This window comes from Myotis brandtii, unplaced genomic scaffold (genome assembly GCF_000412655.1).
Source record: "Myotis brandtii unplaced genomic scaffold, ASM41265v1 scaffold624, whole genome shotgun sequence".
Lineage (NCBI taxonomy): Eukaryota > Metazoa > Chordata > Mammalia > Chiroptera > Vespertilionidae > Myotis > Myotis brandtii.
Window position 1 is genome coordinate 628,890 of NW_005370385.1, and position 27,627 is coordinate 656,516.

The 27,627-nt window shown below is 41.7% G+C and overlaps 1 protein-coding gene across 4 annotated transcripts in view; it reads left to right on the forward strand.

Moving 5' to 3' along the window:
* KMT2C (lysine (K)-specific methyltransferase 2C) overlaps nucleotides 1-27,627 on the forward strand; it is a 253,697-nt gene that overhangs the window by 96,622 nt on the left and 129,448 nt on the right. For 3 of the 4 annotated variants that reach the window (XM_014528208.1, XM_014528209.1, XM_014528207.1), the window contains exons 5-9: nucleotides 215-415; nucleotides 3,212-3,220; nucleotides 4,227-4,375; nucleotides 7,845-7,954; nucleotides 25,406-25,568. In XM_014528208.1, the coding sequence (XP_014383694.1) occupies nucleotides 215-415; nucleotides 3,212-3,220; nucleotides 4,227-4,375; nucleotides 7,845-7,954; nucleotides 25,406-25,568 (632 nt within the window). The remainder of the gene's footprint in view (nucleotides 1-214; nucleotides 416-3,211; nucleotides 3,221-4,226; nucleotides 4,376-7,844; nucleotides 7,955-25,405; nucleotides 25,569-27,627) is intronic. The other variant, XM_005880067.2, reaches the window with a different exon arrangement.

Genomic DNA, 27,627 nt, shown 5'->3' on the forward strand with positions numbered 1-27,627 from the left:
TATAAACTGTAATTTTTTGATTTGGTATGTTTGTTATTTTTAAAAAATCATGCTGTGGAAAAGTAGAATTGCAAATGTATAATTGTAATCATACTAGCATTTAAAAATGTCTTACACTAAAAACAATTTAATTTTAAAGCACAGCTATCTGTAGCTGTCACTTTGAAAAATTAAATTTCTCTTTCTCTGTCTCCCTTACTTTCATTTCTACCAGTGAACAGCTCTGTGCTTTTTGTTACTGTGGTGAAAAAAGTTCCTTAGGACAAGGAGACTTAAGACAATTTAGAGTAACACCTGGATTTATCTTGCCGTGGAAAAACCAACCTTCCAGCAAGAAGGACATTGATGACAACAGCAATGGGACCTGTGAGAAAATTCAAAACTCAGCACCGCGAAAACATAGAGGACAGAGAAAGTAAGCAATTTTTTGTTTTTGTTTTGTTAAGCCTCACCCGAGGATATATTTTTCCCATTAATTTTTAGAGAGAGTGGAAGGGAGGGGGAGAGACAGAGAGAGAGAAAAATGGATGTGAGAGAGACACATCAATTGGTTGCCTCCCACATGCGCCCCTACAGGGGCTAGAGGGATCCAGCCTGCAACCGAGGTATGTGCCCTTGACTGGAATCGAACCTGGGACTCTTCAGTCCAAGGTCCGATGTTCCAACCACTGAGCCAAATTGGCTAGGGCAAAAATAAGCAATTTTAATCTAAATGGCTGGGATGCATTATGAGTATATAACTTCTCTTTATTGCATTGTTTGTGACTGTATAAATGGTGTTACTGAACAGTTTCTCATGTTTTCAACTTTCATAGGGTGCTCTATGACTCAGCATTAACCCAAAAAACACCCCTTTTCTCAAAATTTCTTTCTTATTTTTAAAAATTTGCTATCTTAACTATATTAACAAAATCAGTGTGATCACAAAAGTTAACTTGTGGAAGAGAACTTTAAAGAACATAACGTAAATGGAAAAGAAGGTAAAAAAAAATTAGTGAAGTCTTTCCTTCCGCTAAGTAAGTTTTTAATGGTTTGTAAGGATATAATAAGAGAACAGCAAAATCAAAGTGTTTTTCACTAATGTTCTTTTTTTAAAAAAATATATTTTATCGATTTTTTTACAGAGAGGAAGGGAGAGGGATAGAGATTTAGAAACATCGATGAGAGAGAAACATCTATCAGCTGCTTCCTGCACACTCCCTACTGGGCATGTGCCCGCAACCAAAGATACATGCCCTTGACCAGACTCGAACCTGGGACCCTTGAGTCCGCAGGCTGACGCTCTATCCACTGAGCCAAACCGGTTAGGGCTTCACTAATGTTCTTTATGTGCCATTTATTGATTTATTTTTTGGTTCAGAGAATGTTGAACTGTCTTGTAAACTCTTATTACAATATAGTGTGGACTTTCTTTCTAAGTAGTTAATTATATACTGAGAATGCCCTTTCTGAAGTTAAAGATGTTCTTTTTTTTTTTTTTTAAACAAAACAAGAATTTACTAAGGTATTTGTATATCTATATATTTATATTAGAAACTTTTGTCTAATATGTTTAGACAAATCATAAAAATCTCTTTATATGTTGTAGAGTTTTGGTTAAAGGCCATTTTATTAATCTGTGGATTTGGCTTTGGTAGTAGAGAGAACAAAATTTTCTGAGGTCCACGAGAAAGTGTAAAATTAATTTAGCTTGGAAGGCTCGCCAGTTCTGCCCCTGGAGGGTGATGATGTCATCCTCCAAGTGCTTATCTGGCTTCTCTCCAGAGTTAAGTTCTAAGGCATTGTTGTGTTGTACCTATTTGATTGGTTCCTTCTTTTGGACTGCTGCCAATGCCTTGAAGACCTGAAGTAGGAAATGAAACAATCACAAGAGAGAATCTTTTAAAAGAATTTAAGGTGGAACAGTTTAAGGAAGTTTAGAAGTACTGTATCTGGAGTCCTGATATTTTAATCACACATGTGAGCTTTCCCATTGTGATAAAATGAGTGGTTTTATCCTAAGGAGGACTGCTGTCTTCAGGGTTGACATTAGCATCTTAAAACCTGACGGGTAAATTCGATTGAGCCACTGGTTAGGACTGGTTAGTAATAGACTGGTTATTCATCCCATTGGTTTTTATACCCATCCCCTCATTACACCATCCATCAATAATACAAATTTATGGATTGGACCAGGTTATATGTTATATCTTCATGTTCTGCTTTGAATAATGGCAATTATATCAACACCTGTTCTGGGAAATACAGTTGGGCTTCAATAACTTATTTTATAAGCTAATTTTTAGTGGAAGTGTTTATGAGCTAAGATGTTCATTATGTAAAAATAGCTTTCCTTGGTTTAATGAAAGTCTTTATACACACCTAGCGTTTACCAAGTTATTAAGTAACGGTAATAAGCCAGTTAGTGGATCTTAGGAATAAAGCACATTTATTATAAAATTTGGAAATCATTTAAGAGTAAACAATTAATTTAGGTTGGTAGTGATTTTAAATATTTACAGAATATGTTACTAATGGGCTATAAATTAGATGAACAGGTAGTTGTTTGTTTTTTTTTTTTAAATTTGTAAAGGAGGTTTTAAAATAGTTCTTTCTTCTTGGTTTGCTAAATAGAAGACTATATAATCAAGGGTTTATTTCTTCTTTCCTTTTGTTAGACTTAAAATTTTGGGGGTATGTTCTTCATCTGGCTTCTCTTGATGTTCTTTCCTAAGGAGGGTTGCTGTCATCTTTAGGGTTGACATTGGCATCTTACTGATGTGGTGCATATGTACAAACCGAAGGGGAAATTTGATTAAGTCCTGGGTTAGGAACTGGTTAGTAATAGACTGGTTAGCCATCCCATTGATTTTTATACCTATCCTCCCATAATATACTGGTACAAAGGAAATATGTTAAAAATGGTACATTAGTCTTTATGAATGGGCTATTAATTTTTCCCCCTCCCAAAAAAATAATAATGATTAATAATGAAGACTATATTTGTAGGAATGGAGATTATATTTATAGGAAAGAGTTTGTTCTCATTTTACTGTGGACATTTAGAAAAATGAGAATTTAAAGATAGCATAGCATGCTAAACTTTATAAAAAAATAAGTCTATGAATTTCTAATGCTAAACATAAAACATATTGGTTATTTTTACATGGTTTGATATTTAAATGTACTTATTGAAATATGTTAATACTTTTTTTTCTTTCAATGATTCCAGGTATAAAAAGTTTAGTACCCTGGTCATTGTGCTGATATTCTCTTAATAGGAATCATGATAAATACCCAGCAGACAGAAGTGCAGTGAGTTGTGATCTATATTCAATAGTGCGTAATTCTGTAAGCATTTAATCCAGATGGTAGGTTAAATACTGTGCCATCAGGAGACATTAACGTTTTACTGACAGCTACCTGGTTGCCCATGCTTCATGTTTAAATGCAATAGCAGTCGTTATTTACGTAATTATCTTAATTAATGCCTGAAGTTGAAGGGCCTTGGAAGTCTGAAATCTCCCATTTATTGTATACCTTATTCAGTGTTCATTTGTATACTGTGGTTTTTGCTGTTATATCATCTTCTTCCTTGTCCCCAACCCACGGTGGCTATTTTGCTTTTGCTTTTTTACTTCTGACTTACGAGGTGCAGTCTTGGTAGAGAGAACCTACAACATCCTGCGGCGGACCAGCTGCCGAGATTTGTCGAGGGGACCATAAGCAGCTCCAGCTGATACGTTCTACTCCCACGCCTCCCTCTTCACACTTAGTGCATTCTCATTTCCCCTGAGAAATAACCTTTCTTTACGTAAACAACTGCCAGCTCTGCGGTTGTAGTCCTCACTTACAAAAAAGCCAATTAAATTTCTGATTTGAATGAGTTAAGTTTTATAAGCATTAAAGAAAGACCAAGGAGAATATTCACTTTATATGATAAAATATGGCTCCTGATAAGAATTTTAGAGCTCAAGTTTAAAAATAAATAATTATAGAATAGCAAAATAAATTCGAAACTGTAATTTTGACATTTCTTACTGATTTAGAGACTTACTTAGTTGTTGCTTACATGACACAACGTTTTACACTATGTATGAATGATAACAGATGTGTTCTAAAAGTTGTTTTATGACAGCTTATGCCTAATAAATTAAAGATGACCTGGCAATATGTGATATTTAACTTGTAAAATGAAACATTTTTGTTGTGATCACTTTCACATCGGTTTTATTTTATTTCCCCAGAGAACGGTCTCCTCAGCAGAATACAGTGTCGTGTGTGAGTGTGAGCACTCAGACTGCTTCTGATGACCAGGTTACTCAGTTATGGGATGAGCTCAGTCTCGTCGGTCTTCCCGATGCCATTGATGTCCAAGCCTTATTTGATCCTACAGGTAGGAGCTGGTCTTCAATCATAATTACCTCTTGATTCTTTAAGCATCTTAATTTTAGTGAATTGCCGACTTCATAGTAAATACCTTTCACATTGCAAAAAATGTCATTGTTAAGTATGCCTACTTAGGTAAAATACATTGTCTAATTATGTTGAGCTAATTTAGTTAGCATCTGCACAGAGCTAACCCTAGATTGGATGCTTTCATAAATATTTGTATTTACTTTTGTATAGGCAGCAATGCCATGGTGATCTGACAGTTGAAAACAGGACATTTTAAAGGGATCTGTGAGAACTTGGGGAACATGGCAGTGTGGTATATTTACTGTAGGGGTAAAGAACATTAGTTCTTAGCCATGTGGGTATCCCATTATAACAGAATAGTAATGTGTACTCATGAAGTGGTGCTGCTGGAGTTTTGAGTAAAGTTCATTCCATAGATGAACTGCTTATTGATAGTGGTTCAAGTGCTCTGTGATAGAGAATTTAATGACTGAGCTGTTATCAGTGATGACGTGGACTCTTGGTGGGTGTGGGATAGAGCAAAATAGAGGTGTACTGTTATATTGTAGCCTATTTGCAATATAGCCTGTTTGTCATAAACAGAGTATTAAATTATGTCCTTTATATTTTACTGGAGGCTCGGTGCATGGATTCGTGTACAAGGTGGGGGTCCCTTGGCCTGGCCTATGGAGATCGGGCTGAAACTGGCCCTCTGACATCCCCCGAGGGGACCCAGAATCGGGCTCCTGCCTCTCTGGTTCTGGGTGCGTCACCCAAGAACTGCAGCTGCCAAGACACTTCTGTGCTGAGTGTCTGCCCCTAGTGGTCATTGCATGTCATAGCTACCGGTCAGAGTGTCTTCCCTTGGTGGCCATTGCGTGTCATAGGTACCGGTTGGATGGTCGGTCCCTTAGGCTTTTATATATATAGACTAGGGGCCCGGTGCACAAAATTCGTGCACGGGGTCGGGGGTGGTCCCTCAGCCCAGCCTGCCCCCTCTCACATACTGGGAGCCCTCAGGGGATGTCCTACTGACGGTTTTAGCCTGCTCCCTGCTCCCCTTGGGGAGTGGGCCTAAGCCGCAGTCTGGCCTCCCTTTGTGGGAGGCGCCTGGGCTGATCAGGGGAAGGCACCAGCTCCAGCGCCCCGCTGCTGCAGCCACTGCCAGTCACCGCAGCCACCAAGGTGTTTTCATCAACACGGGCTCCAGTCCTTTCACCATGAAAAATGACAACTTTCTTTAGGCATTTTCAAGATGTGTCTTTGATAGGATATGACATTTCTTTCTTTATTATTTTTTTTTATCCTCACCTGAGGATATGTTTCCATTGATTTTTAGAGAATGTGGAAGAGAAAGGGAAAGACAGAGAGAAACATCAAAGTGAGAGGAACACTTTGATTGGTTGCCTTCTGCATGAGCCCTGACCTGGGCCCCGGCCAGGGAGGAGCCTGCAACCTAGGTACATGCCCTTGGTCAGAATTGAACCCAGACCCTATGGTCAGCAGGCTGAGGCTCTATCCACTGAGGCAAACAGGCTAGGGCAGGATATGACATTTCTTAGCCATCCAGCAGCGGACCTTCGTTTTTTTCTCCAGGAGTGTGGTGGAAAAACCCTAGGTCATCTTCTTGGATTCTTATTACCCAAGTTACTAAGAATATTACCAGTGGCATACAGGGAGCTTAGCCAATGAGCGGTCAGAAAAGCTGTTTCCTCTGTAGTTCACACCGATCACCGGCTTGGCCCCTGCCCAGGCCTACAGCCTCAGGGCCTGGGCAGGGGACCCCCAGCTCCCTCTGATCGCCAGCTCCACCTCTGCTCCCTCCGATTGCCGGCTCTGCCCCTGCCCAGGCCTAAGGCCTCTGGCCGGGGCTTTCAGCCTGGGCAGGGGACCCCCAGATCCCTCTGATCGCCGGCTCTGCCTCTGCCCAGGCCTAAGGCCTCTGGCCGGAGCTTTAGGCCTGGGCAGGGGACCCCCAGCTCCCTCCGATTGCTGGCTCCACCTCTGCCCACACCTAACGCCTCTGGCCGAGGCATTAGGCCTGGGCAGGGGCCCCCTCGGCTCTGATCGCAGGCTCAGGTCCTGCCCAGGAGCCCCCTGGCTCAGGCCCTTCCTAGGCTGCTCAGGGCTCACACGGGGCCTACCTTGGAGTGACTTGTGTGCCCGATGAGTTTTCCGGGACCCAGGCTGCTGGGTGCCTATGTATGCAAGTTAACCGCCATCTTTATTGGGTTAATTTGCATACTGTCCTGATTGGCTGCTGAGCGTAGCGGAGGGATGGTCAATTTACCTGTTTGTCTATTATTAGGTAAGATGTGTAAGATTCCAAATAAAATAGCTTCCAGTAATCTAAATAAAAGCCTAAGTGACCGTTACGACCGGACGACCAGACAACTGGCCAGTAGCTATGATGCGCACTGACCACTGGGGGCAGATGCTCAATGCAGGAGCTGCCCCCTGATGGTCAGTGTGCTCCCACAGCCAACCTCCTGCTGCTGGCCAGCAGCCCTCCAGCAGCAGACCTTCGCAGTTCCTCCCCCTGGCCGGCCAGCCCCTATCAGCCCTGATTGGGACTGGACGAGATGGTCCTGATTGTCGGCCAGGCCGAGGGACCCCACCTGTGCACGAATTCGTGCACCAGCCTCTAGTCCTATATAATAATGCCTAATATGTTAAGTGTCCGTCTCTTCACCCGTTCAACCAACCAAAGAGTAATATGCTAATGATATGCTAAGGCTGCTCAACCGCTCGCTCTAATGTACACTGACCACCAGGGGGCAGACAGTTGACCGGTCAACCAGTTGCCATGAAATGCACTGACCACCAGGGGGCAGATGCTCCGACCAATTGGTTAGCTTGCTGCTGGGGTCTGGCTGATCAGGACTGAGCAAGATGGGCCGGACATGCCCTGGAGCCCTCCCGTGATCCTTCCCTGGCTGGCCAACCTCCTGCATCCCTTCCTGGCCCCAATCGTGCACCGGTGGGGTCCCTCAGCCTGGCCTGCACCCTACTGCTATCTGGGACCCCTCGGGGGATGTCGGAGAGCTGGTTTTGGCCCGATCCCGTAGGCCAGGCAGAGGGACCCCACTGGTGCACGAATTCGTGCACCGAGCCTCTAGTATTTAAATAAAATGACTAAAAACTGATTTTTGTTGTTGGAGAAATAATTTCTAATTTAGTGATTCTCAGTCTTTTGTGTTCATCAAAATCACCTGGAGGGCTTGTTGAAACATTAATTTCTGGCACCACTGTAAGAGTTTTTGTTCACTGGGTGTTTGTTGGGGTCTGAAAATTTGTATTTCTGACAAGTTCCCAGTTGGTACAGGACCATGTTTTGAGAAGGGCTGCTTTAGCGCCTTTTTTGTGATTTGCACCTTAGAGTGGATTTGGGGTTTTTATGTCTTTCCTTATTAGTGTTCCTATTGTTAATGTTATTCATATGCTCGTTTTCACTTTAATGATCTTAGGCACTTGTTGGGCTCATCACCGCTGTGTGGAGTGGTCACTGGGAGTGTGCCAGATGGAAGAACCGTTATCAGTGAATGTGGACAAAGCTGTTGTCTCAGGGAGCACAGAGGTAAGTAGAAGAAACAGACATTTAAGCACAGCTTTGTAACATTTCCTGTAGTCAACATAGAAGCTCACTTGTAAGAATTATTTATCAAATGATTACTGTAATGCAAAAACCCTTAAAATAGGAAATGATTAATTTGTATTCAAGAGTTGTTTATGCAAACCACTGAAACATAGTATGTTAAGTTATGCAATAAATGTAACTTTTTAAGATACATATTTTACATTTAAAACAGAAGTTAAAATGTTTAGAAATGAGAGTTAGTGACTAAACTTATAAATCCATGTGGTTACATTTTTTAAAATATATTTTTATTGATTTCAGAAAGGAAGGGAGAAGGGGAGAGAGATAGAAACATCAGTGATGAGAGAGAATCATTGATTGGCTGCCTCCTGCATGCCCCACACGGGGGATCAAGCCCACAACCTGGGCATTTGCCCTGACCGGGAATTGAATTGTGACCTCCTGGTTCATAGGTGGATGCTCAACCACTGAGCCACGCTTGTCTCCAGGCCATGTGGTTACTTTTTAAGACAAAATTATTTGGTGAAGATTTAACCTAATAGAGATGAGATTTGGCAGGTCTTTAGTCCACAACGTAGACTAGCTCTGTTTGATGTTTTAAAAATTGATTAAAATATTTCTTTTCAGCTAAGTTGGCACTGTCCCCAAGTAACATCATGGCCATAGTCTGCCATCTTTCAGAGCTTTCATTGTGAAACAAGTAGAGAAATAAATGCAACATTCCCCTCCCTCTATAAAGACAACAAACCCTGTGAAGTGAAATTGCTTTGCTGCCTACAAATTCTCTTTGGTTTTTGACAAGTATATTTCAGCGAAGTGAACAGCTCTTCCAAAGAAATATTAAAAATGGAAATTTTGAACATAGAAATTATAGGGTCTTTGATAGGTTGAATATAATTAAAACTTCCAAAAGTGTAAGGACTTAGATTCAAGTAATAATTCAATCATTATAATATTAGCTTTACTCAGATTATCACAATGATCTGGTTTACATGGATAAGTAACTCTCACCTCAAGATTAGTCAAGTAAGAGTGCTTGCTTTGGTAATGTGACATTACTTTTGAGTGCTATGTTATCAAAGTTTGAAAAATGTGATGCATAATAGTGAATTCTACTGTTTGAAAATACTTAGGTGGCCAGATCAAGACTATGATAGATCAGTGAGCTATTTTTTCTGTGAACTCAGAAGTAGTTTTGTGACATTGAAGAGTATAGGCATATCTTGGAGATAATTGTGCGATTGGTTCCAGACCACTTCTGTAAAGCAAGTATCACAATAAAGGGAATTGTAATCTTGCTGGCGGAGGGTCTTGCCTTCAATGTGTGGAAAACTCAACATGTTTCGTGAAGCACAATAAAACAAGGTCTGCCTGTATTATAGGAAAGGCAACAAACAAAGGCTAAAATGAACTTTTTGGTGTTGGATTGGAATTGAAGGAATCAATATGAACTCTTTAATATTTACACAGGTACAGAAATGTAGAGATGTGCATATACCTGGGTTAGTGTGTAAACATATTTCCTAGCTCTGTTCGCTAAGAGGGTAAAGGAAAGCTGCCTCACTCTGTCAGAAGATACCATTCTTGTTCTTTAAATGCATACTGATTAATATTTAGATGGAATTTAGAGATTAAGGCTATGCCTTCCCCCTGACAGAGGAATCAGGGCCATGAGAAACCTGTATTCCTTCTCCCCCCCAACCCCCCCCCTTTAATATATTTTTATTGATTTCAGAGAGGAAGGTAGAGAGAGAGATGAAACATCAATGATGAGAGAGAATCATTGATCACCTGCCTCCTGCATGCCCCCTACTGGGTATCGAGCCCACAACCTGGGCATGTGCCCTGACCCCTGACCTGGAATCAAACCACGACCTCCTATTTCACAGATTGAAGCTCAACCACTGAGCCACACCAGGCGGGCTGCATTCATTCTCACTTCATCTAGGCATTAATGTGAACTGGGCCCAAGCAAGTAGAATGCAGACAGAATGCTGGGAATAGATGGAGAGATGAGGTCAGAAAGGAACCAGGGGCAGCTTTGTTAAACCTTTACTTCTCCACTGCATTCAGTCAAAGCAGGGTAGCGTCAGTCTTCTGTTGCCATTTTTATGCGTTTGTTTTCTCCTTTATAAAATAGGCACAGGATAGACCAGTTAGTTAGAACTTTTAAAATTTTTTCTTTCCTAAGAAGAGTTTGTCTCACTGATAAAAATTTAAGCATATAACAACACATTTGTTGATGAGACTGTGGGAAATGGGCACTCTGTACTTTGTGGGTGGGAATACAAACTGATAAAATTTTCTGGAGGAAAGTTTGGCTGTATCTAACAAGCTACATATGCACTTACCCTGTGACCTTTTTAGGAATCTACATTGAAAACATGCCTGCATTAATGCAAAAACACTTGCACTATTAAAAGTTAATAGTTGTAGCATTATTTGATTTGCAGAATGTTGAAAACAACCTAAATGACCACATATAATAGAATGGTTGAGTAAACTATGGTTCGGTTCATACAGTGGAATATGGTGCAGCTGAAAACAACAGCAGGAACAGCTCTTAAAGCTGATGCACAGTGGTTTCCAGCATGTACCTTTGAGTGGGGAAAAAAAGTGCAAAAGACCATTTATGGTGTGAAACCCTTTATGCAATAAAGTATAAGATATAAGGAAATAGACATGCATATGCTCATTTATGGGAAAGGTATACAGATAGGATAAACCAGAACTGAAGCTTGGTTCCCAGTGGGTATGAGCAGGAAAGGGGTATAAAGAAGAGGGAATGGATTGGCATAGCAGACAGACACTACTCAGGTACATCTTTTTGTAAAGCTCTGACTTAGAGCTGTAGGAATGTCTCACATACCCCTAAACAAGCAATTACAACCACCTAGGATATGGGGAACCAAAAAGAATATTTTAGGAAGCAAAATTTACACTTAGAGTAGCGGTTCTCAACCTGTGGGTCGCGACCCCTTTGGGGGTCGAACGACCCTTTCACAGGGGTCGCCTAAGACCATTGGAAAACACATATATAATTACATATTGTTTTTGTGATTAATCACTATGCCTTAATTATGTTCAATTTATAACAATGAAAATACATCCTGCATATCAGATATTTACATTACGATTCATAACAGTAGCAAAATTACAGTTATGAAGTAGCAACGAAAATAATTTTATGGTTGGGGGTCACCACAACATGAGGAACTGTATTAAAGGGTCGCGGCATTAGGAAGGTTGAGAACCACTGACTTAGAGGGCTAGGAAAGAAAAGAGCTAATCTAAGTAACTGGATAACAGTATCTTTTTAAAAATATGTATTATTATTGATTTCAGAAAGGAAGGGAGAGAGAGAGAAGGATGGATACATCAGTGATAAGAGAGAATCATTGATCGGCTGCCTCTTGCATGCCCTGTACTAGGGATCAAATCTGCAACCCGAGGGCGTGCCCTGACCGGAATCTAACCTCCTGGTTCATAGGTTGATGCTCAACCACTGAGCCATGCCGGCCAGGCTGGGAACAGTATCTTGACTGGATAACTGTAAAACTAATGACAGAAATCTTTAATATCTCAACAGGTTCCCTGGGGCAGAGTATGTGAAAGTGCTGTTGAATTTAGACTACATTTTTATTTTTACCAAAAGACAGATGTTTTAAATTTATTGATTTTCATTATAATGACATGTCTGAATGTCATGCATGGTATGTCATCTGCCTCTTTAAGATAAATGTGACATCAACAATAAGAACATAATGAGTTTTCAAATAAGTGTGCTGGGGTTGAGCATTTCAAAAATGAATATTTGGGCCCTAGCTGGCATTGCTGAGTGGTTAGGGCATTACCTGTGCTCACTTCCGTGTCAAGGTTGGAGGCTCCCAGGACGTACAGGTCGGGGTGTGCGGGAGCCAACCAATTGATGTGTCTTTCTCACATTGATGTCTCTCTTTCTTCTCTCTCTCTCCCCCTTCCCTTCCACACTCTTAAAATCAATGGAAAAAATATCCTCAGGTGAGGATTATAAAAAATGAATATTTGGGACTATTTCTATTGATATTTTATTAACAGAAACAAGAAAAGTTTGTAAAAACAAACAGTGAAAAAATATGCTGACATTTGTCATTAAAAAATCTTGGACACGGAATTTCCTGATCTGTTAAAATATATTTTTTAATTAACTTATTTATTTATTTGTATATTTATTTATATTGTTAATCCTCACCAAGGACATTTTCCCATTGATTTTTTAGAGAGAGTGGAAGGGAGGGGGAGACACACAGAGAGAGAGAAACATCGATGTGAGAGAGACACACTGATTGGTTGCCTCCCACACATGCCCTGATCAGGGATCGATCTTGCAACCAAGGCACATGCATTGACCGGAATCAAACCTGGGACCCTTCAGTCCGTAGGCCGATGTTCTATCCACTGAGCCAAACCAGCTAGGGCTGTTTAAAATATTTTTAAAGATTTTTGGTATGTTTTAAATCCATTTGTTAGGAAGAAAAAAAGTACTTTCTGATTACAGAAGGTGAAAATATATTGGCTAAATTTCAACTGGGGAAAAATAATGGTTGCTAATGATGCACGACTTCTATTTAGGTCTCCTTATTTTTTTAAAAAAATATTTATTTATTGATTTCAGAGAGGAAGGGAGAAGGAGAGAGAGAGATAGAAACATCAATGATGAGAGAGAACCATTGATTGGCTGCCTCCTGCACACCCCCAACTGGGGATCGAGCCCGCAACCCAGGCATGTGCCCCTGGCCGGAATCGAACCTGGGACCCCTTAGTCCGCAGGCCAACACTCTGTCCACTAAGCCAAGCCAGCCAGGACAGGTCTCCTTATTTTTATGAGGACCCCTCTGCCCCCCAATTGGCAGCAATTGAAATCAAAAGGCCATTTAATCTAAGAAGTATGAGAACAAGGTATAGAGCTCAGATGGAGGGTTGCAGTACTCTCTCAATTAAAAAAATACATATTTTTTATTGAATTCAGAGAGGAAGGAAGAGGGTGAGAGATAGAAACATCAATGATAGGAAAGAATCATTGATTTGCTGCCTCTCCTGCATGCCACCTACTGGGGATCGAGCCCAAAACCCCAGGCATGTGCCCTGACCAGGAATCGAATCATGACGATCTGCTTCATAGGTTGATGCTCAACCACTGAGCCACACCGGCCAGGCTCTGTTAACTTTTTGAAAGCGCACATCTATAATAATAAAAGTGTAATATGCTAATTAGACGGGACAGCTGAACAACCTTCCGGATGACCTTCCGGATGAAGCTGGGGCTGTGAGGGCCGAGGGCTGCCGCCAAGGCTGGGAGGGCCAAGCTCCTTGCACGAATTTCATGCATCGGGCCTCTGGTCTTTTAATAATAAATATTTGAGCTTGCATCCTTATTATACATTTTCATTGGGACAGGTATCTCTCCTTACATTACTTAGCAACAATTGTATACTTACATTGTTTGTGTGTATCTTTATTTCTTTGGTCCCCTGACTAGGGCTGTAAACACCATGAGGGCATGGATAATATCAGTTTAGGTTTATCATTTTATCTCTAGCATTTAATAGAGTACCTGGAACACAAGCGAGTCATTTATGGGATGAATGTATGCATGACTGGAATTTGCGAATGAAATGCATTTGTTGGAATGGAGAGGAAGGTGCTACTGTCACCTAGTGGCAGCTGCTAAAAGTCCTGAGATGCACAGGACACCTCCCACAACAAAGAATTAATTATCTAGCTTAGAATGCCAATAGTGCTGAGGTTGAGAAATCCTGGTTTGACTAATAATATCATTATTCTTTTCAAGTTAATATAATTAATATAATTTCCTCAATTGTTAAATGGCATTCTTTATCACGTAGTTCAGTTTTTGTGGAATTTCCCTCAGACTGCTTTTCAGTTTTTCCAGGGGAACATCATTTTCTAAGTGGAAGAATATGCTAAAACTATAAACCTGTGTTCAGGAATGGTAATGATGTTTCTCTTTTAGTTTGCTCTTTGAAGTCTGGGTGTGCGACCATCATCTTGGAAATCTAGGTAGTTTGAATATTACCAAAGGAATAGTTTAATTCTGCATGCTACAGGTGCTTGGTCATTTCTTTATCTAAAGCAGCGGTTCTCAGATCAACCGAAGGACTTGTATGCATGCATATAAGCATAACCAATGGACACAAGACACTGGGAGGTAGGGGAGGCTGGGGGAATGTCAAGGGGAAAAAGAAAAGAGACATATGTAATACTCTTTGTAATACTTCAAGCAATAAAAAAAAAAAAATAAAGCAGCGGTTCTCAACCTGTGGGTCGCGAACAATGAAAATACATCCTGCATATGAGATATTTACATTACGATTCATAACAGTAGCAAAATTACAGTTATGAAGTAGCAATGAAAATAATTTTATGGTTGGGGGTCACCACAACATGAGGAACTGTATTATAAAGGGTCGCGGCATTAGGAAGGTTGAGAACCACTGAAGCCTCTCTTTCCTGCACTCCCCTCATTCCCCTCATTCCCCTCCGAAAAGAAATAACTAATCAACCTCTAACACATATTTCTGTCCTTTTAACTATTTCTGATTCAAATGTAGTGTCATACTCTATTAAAAATAATTAAAAATTGCTTATATCATTTCCCTTAGAGTTGATAATTTCTTATATTTTCTCTACTCTCACCCTCACACCACAAACCCATATTGAAATTCCATCATATTATACTGATTTTTTGCCAGGTGTCTTTTTGTAAAGCCAACTTAGTTCTGAGAGAAGAGTTGTAAGTTTTTGTTTTCATATTTTGCGTTCTTTTTGTAGACTGCAAAAAAAAAAAAAAAAGCTTTCTGTCATAAGATGATAGTACACATTAAGAATGTAAGTAAGCGCCCTAACCAGTTTGGCTCAGTGGATAGAGCCTGCGGACTGAAGGGTCCCAGGTTCGATTCCGGTCAAGGGCATGTACCTTGGTTGCGGGCACATCCCCAGTAGGTGTGCAGGAGGCAGCTGATCGATGTTTCTCTCTCATTGATGTTTCTAACTCTCTATCCCTCTCCCTTCCTTTCTGTAAAAAATTAATAAAATATATTTAAAAAAAAAGAATGTAAGTAAGCAATGTAATGTAAGTGTGCTTTTAGTTAAAAAAAATAAAAGCAGTATACAGTACAGTAAAAAGTCTATCTCCACGCCCTTCCTCTAACCAACTGAAAGTAGGTCCAATAAGATTTAAAATATTGTCTCCTGGTCCCCTATCCCTGGGGCCATTTGTTAAAAAAAAAATAATAATAATAAAAGAATTTTTAAAAAAAGGTTTAAAATATTGGTCTGCCTCTTTATGGTAGGTGATCTGCAAGTATCTATTTTATCACTAATGTCTAATACTGTTTTAATATAATCCTAGTGATCTGTAATGTAAATTTTAAAAATTTATCAAAGTATATATTCTTCCTTTTCCACTATAGTTTTTTAAGAGTAAAGGCAAACATTCACAGTGTGGTGCTGCATCTATAAGACTGTCCAGGTTGGAGACTCCCAGGAGGGACCCATGGGACTCATAGAGTTGTGATTATGGCTGAGACTTAATGTGATTTGGTGAGCATCTCAGCGGGAAAAGACGCTGGCAGACTCTGGAAGAATCCAGGTGCAAGCTTCCTTCGGTGCTCTCCCTCCCATGAGGGGGCGCATAGAGCACCCTCTTCTTCCAGCAAGGAAAGTGCAGCCACAACATGCAGCTCCTGCACCAAGAGTTTCAAGGTCTTTATTGGGGCCTGGCCACAATGGCACTCTGGGCCTGACCTTACCAGAGGGAAAGCCACACTGTTTGCACTTAGTCTAGCTGCAAAAATTTCCCTTTCACTTGGGGTACTGAAGGTGCCAGCTTGCAAGCAGGCCTTTGTAAGAATAGTAGTCTCGGGCCGGTTATGTTAACCCTTTTGCTTAGTTCTTAAGTTGGATTGTATCTCAATTACAGTATATTCCTCTCTATAGGATTGTAGTGGGTACTTTTTATTGTACAACATTGAATTATTCTCCATCATGGAGAGGCTGTGATAATGCTCTAGTGCAGGGGTCCTCAAACTACGGCCCGCAGGCCACATGCGGCCCGCCGAAAACATTTATCCGGCCCGCTGGGTGTTTTTGCCGCCGCTGCCTGTCCTGCTTAGCAGCCAACTTGTCCCAGGCCCGCAGTGCGCATGTGTGGAATGTCTGAGGGACAGTGAACTGGCCCCCTGTTTAAAAAGTTTGAGGACCTCTGCTCTAGTGGTTACATAAAATAACTTTGTTCAGAGGAAAGATATTGGTAAGGATACTTTAATAGAAAAAGCCTGTATTTAACTCTGAAATCAATTTTGTCTAATATTAATATATCTACTCCAGCTTTCTTTCGTCTAGTGTAAACATCCTATATAATAAAAGCCTAATATGCAAATTGTCCCCTTGACCACTAGTTCCCCTGGGAGTTTGACTGCTTGACCAGTTGCTATGACACGCACTGACCACCGGGGGCAGATGCTCCGACCTAGGCTAGCTTGCTGCGGGCGCTGGTGGGCTGGACTGGAAAGTGTGGTGTGAGGTGAGAGCTGTCAGGAAACTCCTAGGGTTTGGTCCAAGCCCCAATCGGAGGAGGGCGGGGGCCAGGAGGGTCCGGGTGGCTGCTATGCGTGATCTGAGAGCCATGGACTGTGCAGCCCTCCACAGCCTGTGGCGTTCTCAGTGCACAATTTATAATCTTCAGAGCTGCTGCTTCTTATTTGTTAAGTTTCACTAACTATTCCAGGACAGTGGATAGCACCATTATGGGGGGACGGGCCAGGTGCACCTGCCCGAGGCCAAGGGGCGGCCTTGGATTCCCTGGGACGCAGCAGAGAAGAGGGGTGGGGCTGAGTCGGAGAAACTGAGTCCAAAACTTGAAGTGGGAGACAGCAAGGGGCGGAGGGCGACAGCTGCGCAGGGGCCTAGAAAAGCTGCTGGGTTGCGGGCAGCTGAGGAGCCGGGTGCATCTCCCATGGGACAGGCTCCACGTCCCTCCCTCCTCCTCCCCGTGACCTGTCACCCCAGCACTCCTCCCAGGCCTCATCTGGGCTCGCCCAGCTCATCTCCACACTGCTGCAGGGCATGCACAGCCCTGCCCTGCACAGAGCCACCCTGCACAGCCTTTTAGGGAGCTCTGCCCCTGGAGGAGAAAGGGGGAGGCTGCAGACAGGAGGTTGCAGGAGGAGGGGTAGAGCAGGGCCCACCAAATTAGATGGAGGGAAGGGAGAGAGAGACCCCACAGAACTAGGGACAGAGATGGGCGGGAAAGGAGGGCTGTGCAGAAGCATCGCCCTTGGTTGAAGCAGAAATCCTGACCCCATCTTACAGACCCCAGCAGAGTGTGTGTGTGTGGCGGGAGGGGGGGGGTAGCGAAGACAAAAGAGGGGTGAGGGGACTGGATGGATGGAGAGCAGCACCGTTTGATTCATGGCCTATTTATTTTTATTAATATTCTAGAGGCTCAGTGCACAAATTCATGCACAGGTGGGGTTCCTCGGCCTGGCTGTTGATCGGGGCCAATTGGGGCCTTGGGAGGTTGGCTGGCCCTGGGAGGTTGGCTGTAGGAGCGCACTGACCACCAGGGGGCAGCACCTGAGTTGAGTGTCGACCAGTTGTTAGGTTGTTCGGTCGTTTAGGCTTTTATATATAGAGATTTTTATTTCAGAGAGGAAGGCAGAGCGAGAGAGAGATAGAAACATCAATGATGAGAGAGAATCGATCTACCTCCCACATGCCCCCTACTGGGGATTGAGCCCACAACCCAGAATGTGCCCTTGACCGAATTGAACCCAGGACCCTTCATTCCGCAGGCTGTGGCTCTATCCACTGAGCCAAACCATGTAGGGCGACCCATGACCTATTTAAAACCACTGCAGTAGGCTGAGCAGGGGTCTTACCACGATGGTGTTATCTGATAATGAGGGTGTCTCCTTATATTGGGTAATCTGAACTGCAGCGAAGTAAAGACACATCCATGGAGCCTGCAAAGGGTTTCCACACACACGATGCAACTTACTTCGTATGGCAGCTGAAGAGGCTGAGCAGAGCCTTGGAAGGACATGAGGTTTCTAAGACCAGGGGTTGGAGGGAAAGTGCGTGCTGAGCATTCCACGCTGTGAGTTACAATCTATATATATAAAAGCCTAATATGCTAAGTGTCCGACCCAGCGGTCCACCGACTGGTAGCTATGACGTGCACTGACCACCAGGGGGCAGATGCTCCAACTGGTAGGTTAGCTTGCTGCTGGGGTCCAGCAGATCGGGACTGGGCGAGATGGGGCCAGACACGGCCTGGAGCCCTCCTGCGGTCCCTCTACAGTCCCTCCCCAGCCACCGGCCCTGATCGGCCCCAATCAGGACTGGGTGAGACAGTACTGATCGGCCCCAACCCCCAACCTCTGGCCAGGCAGAGGGACCCCACCCATGCACGAATTTCATATACTGGGCCTCTAGTTTATTATAATAGCCTATATTGTCACAATAATTTACATTTCTACCAAGAGCTTTTGAAAGTACCTATTTTCCATACTCTTCCCTGGCCTGGATGTTATAACTCTTGAAGTTTTGCCCATCTGATTTGTCACCACGCTTCCTTATGGTTACTTTAACTTGCATTTCCCTAAAGGTGGTCAGTCACCTTTTCGTGTTTATCCAACACCTGGGCTCTCCCTGGTCGTGTTTCCTGCTGGTTTCTCTGAAGGTCTATCTAGCTCCATATTCTTTCTCTCGTATCTGCTGAGCTCTGGCACAGAACAACTGAAGTCCCTACGACAGCTGTCCTTGGGAGAGGCTCCCTCCCAGTTTTGGATTTTTATTATGTGTTTGTATTTGTCTAAGTTTTTCTGCGTGTGTGTTTTTGGTTCCTATAGGACTGTTACAGCTTCCTTATGCATCACTCCTTTTGTTAGCACATAATGACCCTCTTTGATTTAATGCTTTCCAACTTAAATTGTTTTGTGGACTTTAAGTTCCCCTTTCTTCTTGCTTTTACCTGCCTTACTTACATATAAGAAACGAGAAGGAAAGAGAGAGAGTAAAGATACATACTTTGAGGGTGAGCTTCTATCCGTTAGCAGTCACTGTCATAAGCCACTGCAATGGACTGACTGCTTAGGACAGAAAAGGGGCCCATGGAGACAGACCAGCCTGGGGAGAGGTCGTTTGTCTTTCCCGCTGCCTGTACCCTGCACACCTCATCAGGTCAGACAGGCCTCAAGGAAACTGCCGGGAGGCCCCACAATGTCTGTCCTTGGGGACGGGATGGACAGACAGAAGCAGGACTCAGGAGGAAGGAGCCTAGAGTACTATGGGGTCTCTGGGGGTGCAAGCAGCACTCCTTTCTCCCCTGCCCCCCACATAGGCATGGGGTGGGCGTGCACTAGGAGACTCAGGGGCCTCTTTCCTGAGCCCTCAGTCCTGCCTCGGTTCCTAGGAGATGAGAACTGTCCCTCCATCCCTCACTGGAGACAGACCCAACACCCTCTCGCTCGGGGCACTGAGGTCTCCAATGCCCTGGATGATACACAGTGTCCCCAGAACTCATGAGTTTAATCATTTTACTCTCAGTATACAATTATAAGAGAATGGGGATGAAGAGAGTACAGAGATATTCAAGTAGTATGTCCCAAAACTACTCAATTTTAACTACGAAATTCAGAGTTTCTGGTAGCCAAAGCAAAAAGGGAAGGAATTAAGTTACAAAGTTAATGGATATTTCCATTTAACAGGAGATCTACAGGAAGGGGGCAGGCAGTCCACCAACTGGTTGTTATGATGTGCACTGACCACCAGGGGGCAGATGCTCCAACCGGTAGGTTAGCTTGCTGCTGGGGTCTGGCCGATTGGGACTGGGCGAGATGGGGTCCTACATGTCCTGGAGCCCTCCTGCGGTCCCTCCCATGGTCCTTCCCCGGCCACCGGCCCCAATTGGGACTGGGTGAGACGGTCCTGATCGGCCCCGATCACAGGCCAGGCGGAGGACCCCACCCATGTATGAATTTGAGCACCAGGCCTCTAGTGGTATATATTATTCCATCCCTTTATTCTAACCTATTTGTGTCTTTATATTTAATGTACATTACTTTTTAAAAAATATATATTTTATTGATTTTTTTAGAGAAAAAGGGAGAGGGATAGAGAGATTGCATCATTAATCAGCTGCCTCCTGCACACCCCCCACAGGGGATGGAGCCTGCATCCTAGGCATGTGCCCTGACTGAGAATCGAACTGATGGCTGCTTGGTTCCTGGTTCAACACTCAACCGCTGAGCTATAGCAGCCAGGCTAATGTGCATTTCTTGCAGGAACTGGTTTTGATTTTTAAAATCTTACTGACAATCTGCTTTTTAGTTGGAGCATTAAGGCCATGTACTAATGTGATTATCATCCTGTTTTGTTTTGTTTTTCTGTTTATCTCTATTGTTTCTTTTCTGCTGCATTCTTTTGGATTGAGTAGTTTTGTTTTGTTTTGTTTTGAATATATTTTTATTGATTTCAGGGAGGAAGGGAGAGGGAGGGAGAGATAGAAACTTGATGAGAGAGAATCATTAATTGGTTGCCTCCTGTATACCCCTACTGGGAATTGAGCCTGCAACCTGGGCATGTGCCCTGACTGGGAATCGAACCTCGACCTCTTGGTTCATGGATCGATGCTCAATCACTGAGCCACACCGGCTGGGCACCAGTTACCTCCTAATTCATTATACTATCCATGTTTTTATTTTTTATCTTTCAAAATATATCTTTTATTGATTTCGGAGAGAAGGAAGAGGGAGAGAGAGAGAGAAACATCAATGATTAGAGAGAATCATTGACTGGCTGCCTCCTGTATGCCCCACACTGGGGATCGAGCCCGCAACCCTGGGCATGTGCCCTGATTGGGAATCGAACTGTGACCTCCTGGTTCATAGGTCAACGCTCAACCACTGAGCCACATCGGCTGAGCTGGTTAAACAAAATTTAAATATATATTTCTAATACATGAAGTCATAGAAAATACAAATTTTAGTGTCATAAATAAAGTTTTATTGGAACAAAGCCACAGTCATTTGCATATTATCTGTGGCTTCCATTGCATGACAGGGACAGAGCTGAGTGGTTGCTGCAGAGAACATATGTGCTTGAGCATTGCTGTGAACGTGGTAGGAGTCACAGTGACACAATTATAATTCACAGTGTTTGAGTGCCATGTGTACAGTCCTGGCAGCTTATTTATTTCTTTTGTTACTGTTATGTATACCTAGCATATTAAAACAAGAAAAGTGGACTTCATATGTAGCACTTCTGTTGTTATCAAGTTAGATGGCAAAGCATTAAACTCATTATGCCAGGATCTGGTTGGTGTGTAGAATACAATATATGTCAGCATTACCAGATTGAGCACTTGCCACACTATTCCAACTCACAGGAAATTAATAATGCAAAAAAATACTAAATTTATAGTGATTTGTTGTTTCACTTATTTATGCATTCATTAGTTGATTCTTGCATGTGCACTGATAGGGATCGAACCCCCAACCTTGGCGTATTGGGATGACACTCTAACTGAGCTACCATGCAAGGGCTACACATTTTATCTTTAGTCTCTCTGCCTTTATTTAATAAATAATATTTTTCTGTGTGACTCATTCTTTTTTTTTAAAGTATATTTTTATTGATTTTAGAGAGAGGAAGGGTAAGGGAGGGAGTTAGAAACATTGATGTGAGAGAAACATTGCCTGCATCCTGCACACCCCCTGAAACCTGGGCGTGTGCCTTGACCGGGAATTGAACCAGAGACCTCCTGGTGCATAGGATGACGCTCAATCCACTGAGCCACATCGGCTGGGCTATTCTTTTATTAAGGCATATTTTATATACAATATAACTCACCTCTTCATAGGTTATAGTTGAACATGTTTTGAGAAGTGTGTACAATCAAGTATGTAACTATCATAGTCATGGTATAGAATATTTCCTGTACCCCAAAAATGTTCTCTCATGACCCTCTGAGGTCAGACCCCCCTCCCCCCCTTTCATGGTCCCCCCTTCCAGCTCCTGGCCATTACTGACCTGTTCCTCTTCCTACAGTTTTGCATTTTCTAGGCTGATACTGAAATGGAATCATACAGCATGTAGTTAGCATAATGGTCATTCATTAGCTGGTAGTTTGTTCTTGGCTATTATTTATAAAGCTGCTGTGAACATGGATGCAACACTGTTTGTTTGGAAGTATATGTTTAACGTTGCCTGTACACCTTTCCATTTCCACCAGTAAGTAGTGAGAGGTGCATTTGCTCTATGGTGTTGCTAACACTGGAAATTGTCAGTGTTTCTGAATTTTAGCTGTTCTACTTCAGTGATATCTCCTTATGGGCTTCTTTTTTGCTTCCTGATGACTAACGAGATTGAACATCTCATGTACTTACTTGCTATTGTGTATCTTTAGTGAAGTGCTTGTTCAAATCTTTTGCCTCTACCCCTACCCTATTCCAATTAATTTGTCTTCTTACTATTGAGGTGTCAGAATTCTTTATATATTCTTCATACAAGTTGTTTATTAGAAACGCATTTTATAAATATTCCTGCCTAGTTTGCAACTCGTTTTCATTTTCTTAGTGCTTTCTGAAGAGCAGAGGGCTTAATTTTGATGAAGTTTGTCATTTGCCACTTCGTAAGTTTTTTCTTTACTTTTTTTTTAAAAAAAATATATTTTTGAATATATATTTTATTGTTTTTTTACAGAGAGGAAGGGAGAGGGATAGAGAGTCAGAAACATCGATGAGAGAGAAACATCGATCAGCCGCCTCCTGCACACCCCCCACTGGGGATGTGCCCACAACCAAGGTACATGCCCTTGACTGGAACCGAACCCGGGACCCTTCAGTCCGCAGGCCGACGCTCCATCCACTGACCCAAACCGGCCAGGGCTAAAAATATATTTTTATTGATTTCAGAGAGGAAGGAAGAGGGAGAGAGAGATAGAAACATCAATGATGAGAGAAAATCATTGACCGGCTGCCTCCTGCCAACCCCCCACTGGGGATTGAGCCCACAACCCGGGCACGTGCCCTTGACCAGAATTGAACCTGGGACCTTTCAGTTCGCAGGCCGACATTCTATCCACTGAGCCAAACCGGCTAGGGCTAAGTTTTTTCTTTTATGGGTTATGCTCATTATGCCTTATATTTAAAAAAAACAAACTTTGCATATTCCCAAGTTACCTTTAGATTATTTATCCATTTTATAGTTAAGTTATATGTATGATATGAGAATATGAGATAAGATTCAATGTTCTTTGTTTTCAGTAGCATTTTATAATATATCTGTATAAAATTTTTGTTTATTCCCTAATCCATAGTATCTTTTCTTTTAATTTTGATGAATTTTTCCTCTAACTGAAGAAGTTAAAAGAAAAAGAGAGAATATTGTTTATTTTGTGCATCAATTTAAAAGAATCCAAAATAACTATACCAGTATAAAACATTCAAAGCTAGTAGATAAAAAGTGAGATTTAATATTATTATTGCTTTTTGCCATCATCTTTTTACCACAGCGATATAGAGATACTTTGAGTTTTTTTTTATTACATTCATTTTTGTTGTTATTGTTAATCTCACCTGAGGATATTTTTCCATTGATTTTTAGAGAGAAACATTGGTGGCATCTTGGTTCATGGAACGATGCTCAATCACTAAGCCACACCGGCTGAACTTCTCTGTGTTTTTAATGCTGTAACGCCTTGAGTACAAAAAAGAACTAAAATGTGCATTAGTCTGGATTTTATATAAAATTAAAATGTCACAGATACAGCTAGAATTTATGAGGGACTTAAAAACTGCTGTGGTCTGTTGGCTGCACTCAATGTGTAGCAGACACACCAGAAGGTGCTAAGCTTTCTCATATTGTTTCGAAGCGGAGGACCTGAGGTTATGAGGTTTTGATGGCATGTGCTATCTTCTGTAGGTTTACACATAAACGTTGACATGTAGAGTCAACATTGGCATGTGAAGATGTCTGTGGTTCCGTGAGGCTCGGTTTCCCGCAGACCATCCTGTTTGGCTTCAGGTATTCCAGCTGTGCTGCTGGTGAGCCGCACGCACGAATGAGAGTCCTGAGAGTGAGGTCCTCTTAGGATATGTATGTCTGGTCTTTCTTTGGCAGCAGCATCCATGGTGCTACGTGAACAAACTAGGACTACCAGTTTCTACCAAGGGATGTTGGAACAGGAGGAAAAGACAAATCACCATGCCAGAGGCATAAATGCTAACGCAGAGGTTAATGTAACAAGGACAGCCTAGCCTCTTCTACACAGAGGGAGGTTTTACACTATACAGTGTAGGCCTCACAGCAAAAGCTCCACAAAAGAAATGATGTCCAAAATGGGCTTGGGCGGATAGCCAGTCATTCTTAGGGAAAGGTGAGTTAAGGAAGTAAAGCATCGTAGATCATCCAGACTGACTTCTTACACACTCAGTTGCTCTAGACAAGCGGTTCTCAACCTGTGGGTCGCGACCCTTTCACAGGGGTCGCCTAAGACCATCGGAAAACACATATATAATTACATATTGTTTTTGTGATTAATCACTATGCTTTAATTATGTTCAATTTGTAACAATGAAAATACATCCTGTATATCAGATATTTACATTATGATTCATAACAGTAACAAAATTACAGTTATGAAGTAGCAACGAAAATAACTTTATGTTTGGGGGTCACCACAACATGAGGAACTGTATTAAAGGTCGAGGTTGAGAACCACTGCTCTAGACTTACTTTGTTGATCATGGGGGCCTTATTTCTTTGCTCTTACTGCTTGTAAGAGTAGCAGCAGGTTGAAATTGGTGGGAGCGAGGGGAGAGGAGATAGTCATGACCTAATTTTTCTTTACACTCTTAGCATTTATTAAGAAACTTAAAATGAATTACCACAGTGAAATGTGTCAATCTGTTGCCTTGAACAATATAGTTGTCCCTCATTAACCTACTCTGATCGACTAGTTTACTACCTATTGATTTTTAGGCAGGATGATAGATGTTTTAGACTCTATATTCGTTTTACTTGTTTATTGATGGGATTTAAACACTTAAGAAAATAATGCTCAACTAGAAACGTGCCTTTTTAACCATACTACTGATTTTTAAAAAAATTTAGTTGTACAAAGTCAGTGAAAAAGCGAAATGCTAACTTTGTAAACTTGAATGGAAGGATGAGACTATTATACCAGGCATCGAATTGAGTACCTTAGATCTTATTATTTCTAACAGATCCTTTATTTGCTATTCTGCAGATTCAACTAGTTTTACAAGTGATGTACAAAGGTTTTTAATACTTTCCTAGTCCCGCATTTGAATGTTCCTCTACCAGGTTTTATGAAGAAATTCTTTTCCCTTTTCCCCCCTTCAGCGATGTGCATTTTGTAAGCACCTTGGAGCCACTATCAAATGCTGTGAAGAGAAATGTACACAGACATACCATTACCCTTGTGCTGTGGGGGCCGGCACCTTCCAGGATGTCAGCCACTTCTTCCTTCTTTGTCCAGAGCACATTGACCAAGCTCCTGAAAGATGTAAGTAGCGCACTTACTTAGACACATTCTTAGATATGAGCCAGTGTACTCACTTACAGTAATGCATGTCATCACTTCCCTGAGTGTTACTCTGCTTGTATTAGAAGATAACATTATATAATCTTGATAATCTGAGGGATTCTTGCCAGAGGTCCTTGGGGGAAATCTGTTATCAACAGTATCATTGAAGTTAAAGGCAAAAAGTTACTTCCTCAGCAATTCAAATGTACATGGTTTTTCTTAAAATTTTTTTTAAAACTGACAAAAAATAGAAATACTGAGTATATAGTATTTTAATATGCACTATAAAGTAAGTCCTTTAAAAAGTTAAACAGTATTCAGTGTCTTTTACACTAAAAACCACCCAGCACCCAGCTGGAAAATTGGAAGCAGATTGACTCAGATTTTTCAACCGTGAGCACAAGGACTTTTAAAACATGCCACATCTGACTACTGAGTCAGGGGCACTGACCTCTTTTCCCTTAGATTGTCAGATAAAAAAATGGTAACAGCCAACACAACACTGGCCATCCAGTGTGAATGAATCAAAACCATACCTTTTTTTTGGTCAGGCAAAAATACACTTTTTGTTGTGCCGCAGAATTTTAGTAATTAGTTTATGTGCCATGAGATGAAAAAGGTTGAAAATCTCCAACTCAGGCGTTCTTGCAGGAGGTACACTATTGATAGGTCACCGCAGACCTCTGCGCTCTGGAGACCGGCCTGGTCCTTGTGGAACCTGTCCCTGCAGCTTCTGAGTCTTCTCTGTTCACTGCAACCACACTTAAGGTTTTTCCTTTCTCTTCCAGACAGTATTTTTTAATTAAGTGAAAAATGTTTAAACGTTTGCATTTCATGTTGTACCGAAAGTTAGGACTCTTTACTGTCTTTGTCATGAAACAGAGATCTTACCTTTTTATTTCTATGGATTTCCAAAGAGCGTGTATGCTTCGGGATCTTTTTCCCTCTTAAATTGTATTTCCAATCTCATTGTGAAATGCTTTATTCAGTCTTTTTAACCTAATTGTTAGCTTTACCTATTTCTTAGCAATGTCAATAAAAGCTTTTCCCTATCTTTTTCATCTCTGTGAAACATAAATATAGCTACCTATATTTATGAGGCATAAACTGAAGTATTCTCAAGTACAGTTAGATTTCATAATCATTATTTTTTATCTTTATTTAGTACCATAATTTTATATTCAGTTAAAATTATTTTGTGTCTACATGTATAATCACCATACAGGTGTAAATTATAGGTAAGGCAAACCGAAATGTCAAATTGTATTTAGGCTGGGGAGGGATTTAAAGTTTTAAGAATGTTTTGGATTATACACTAAAATCTGGGAGAAAAAGAACATTCATGCATAGCCACTCTCCCGGGTGTTATTATTTTAAGACCTCATGCAGTGAATCACTTCACCAGGTGCACAAGCTACGATGCTAGTTTAAATGAGAGTTGACTGCATTCTGGGTGGTTCGTTACACTTTGCCAGTGGAACAAAACAATGTGTATGTATTTAAGAATCTGAATTTTACTCAGCCTTTTGTACTTTGTCATGCTTTAGAGCTCAGTAAACAGTGTGTAAACTTTTCCGTGACTGTGTTTCCAATGTTAGGTGTTTTGTTGCCTAATGGCTGTACTGCTCTGTGCTGCAGACTGTGTTCTAACAGCGTAGACCTCATTTATGTGTGAGAGATCATAAATTGTTTTGTAAAGTAATGACGTGTCAGAACTGAGGTGAGATGATTTGCCATCATTTTTCATCCCTAGAGTGAAAGGTTCATGCTGGCAACATAAAACCAAAAGATATTCTGAGATTATTGGTACTGTTTCTTGTTCCCAAATAGACTTATGGAGACTCATAAAAATACATGAACGGTAGGATAAAATAAAACTAAAGATAAGCAAGGGAATTTGGCCATTGTAAAATACAGGTAGGATAAACACGACGGTAATGGTGAGGCCAGTACCCAAGTTAAACGCACACTTCCTCAACCTAAGCTACAAATGTGGCTCCAGAGCTTTCCAGCAATCAACATGAAGAGTTACCTGGTT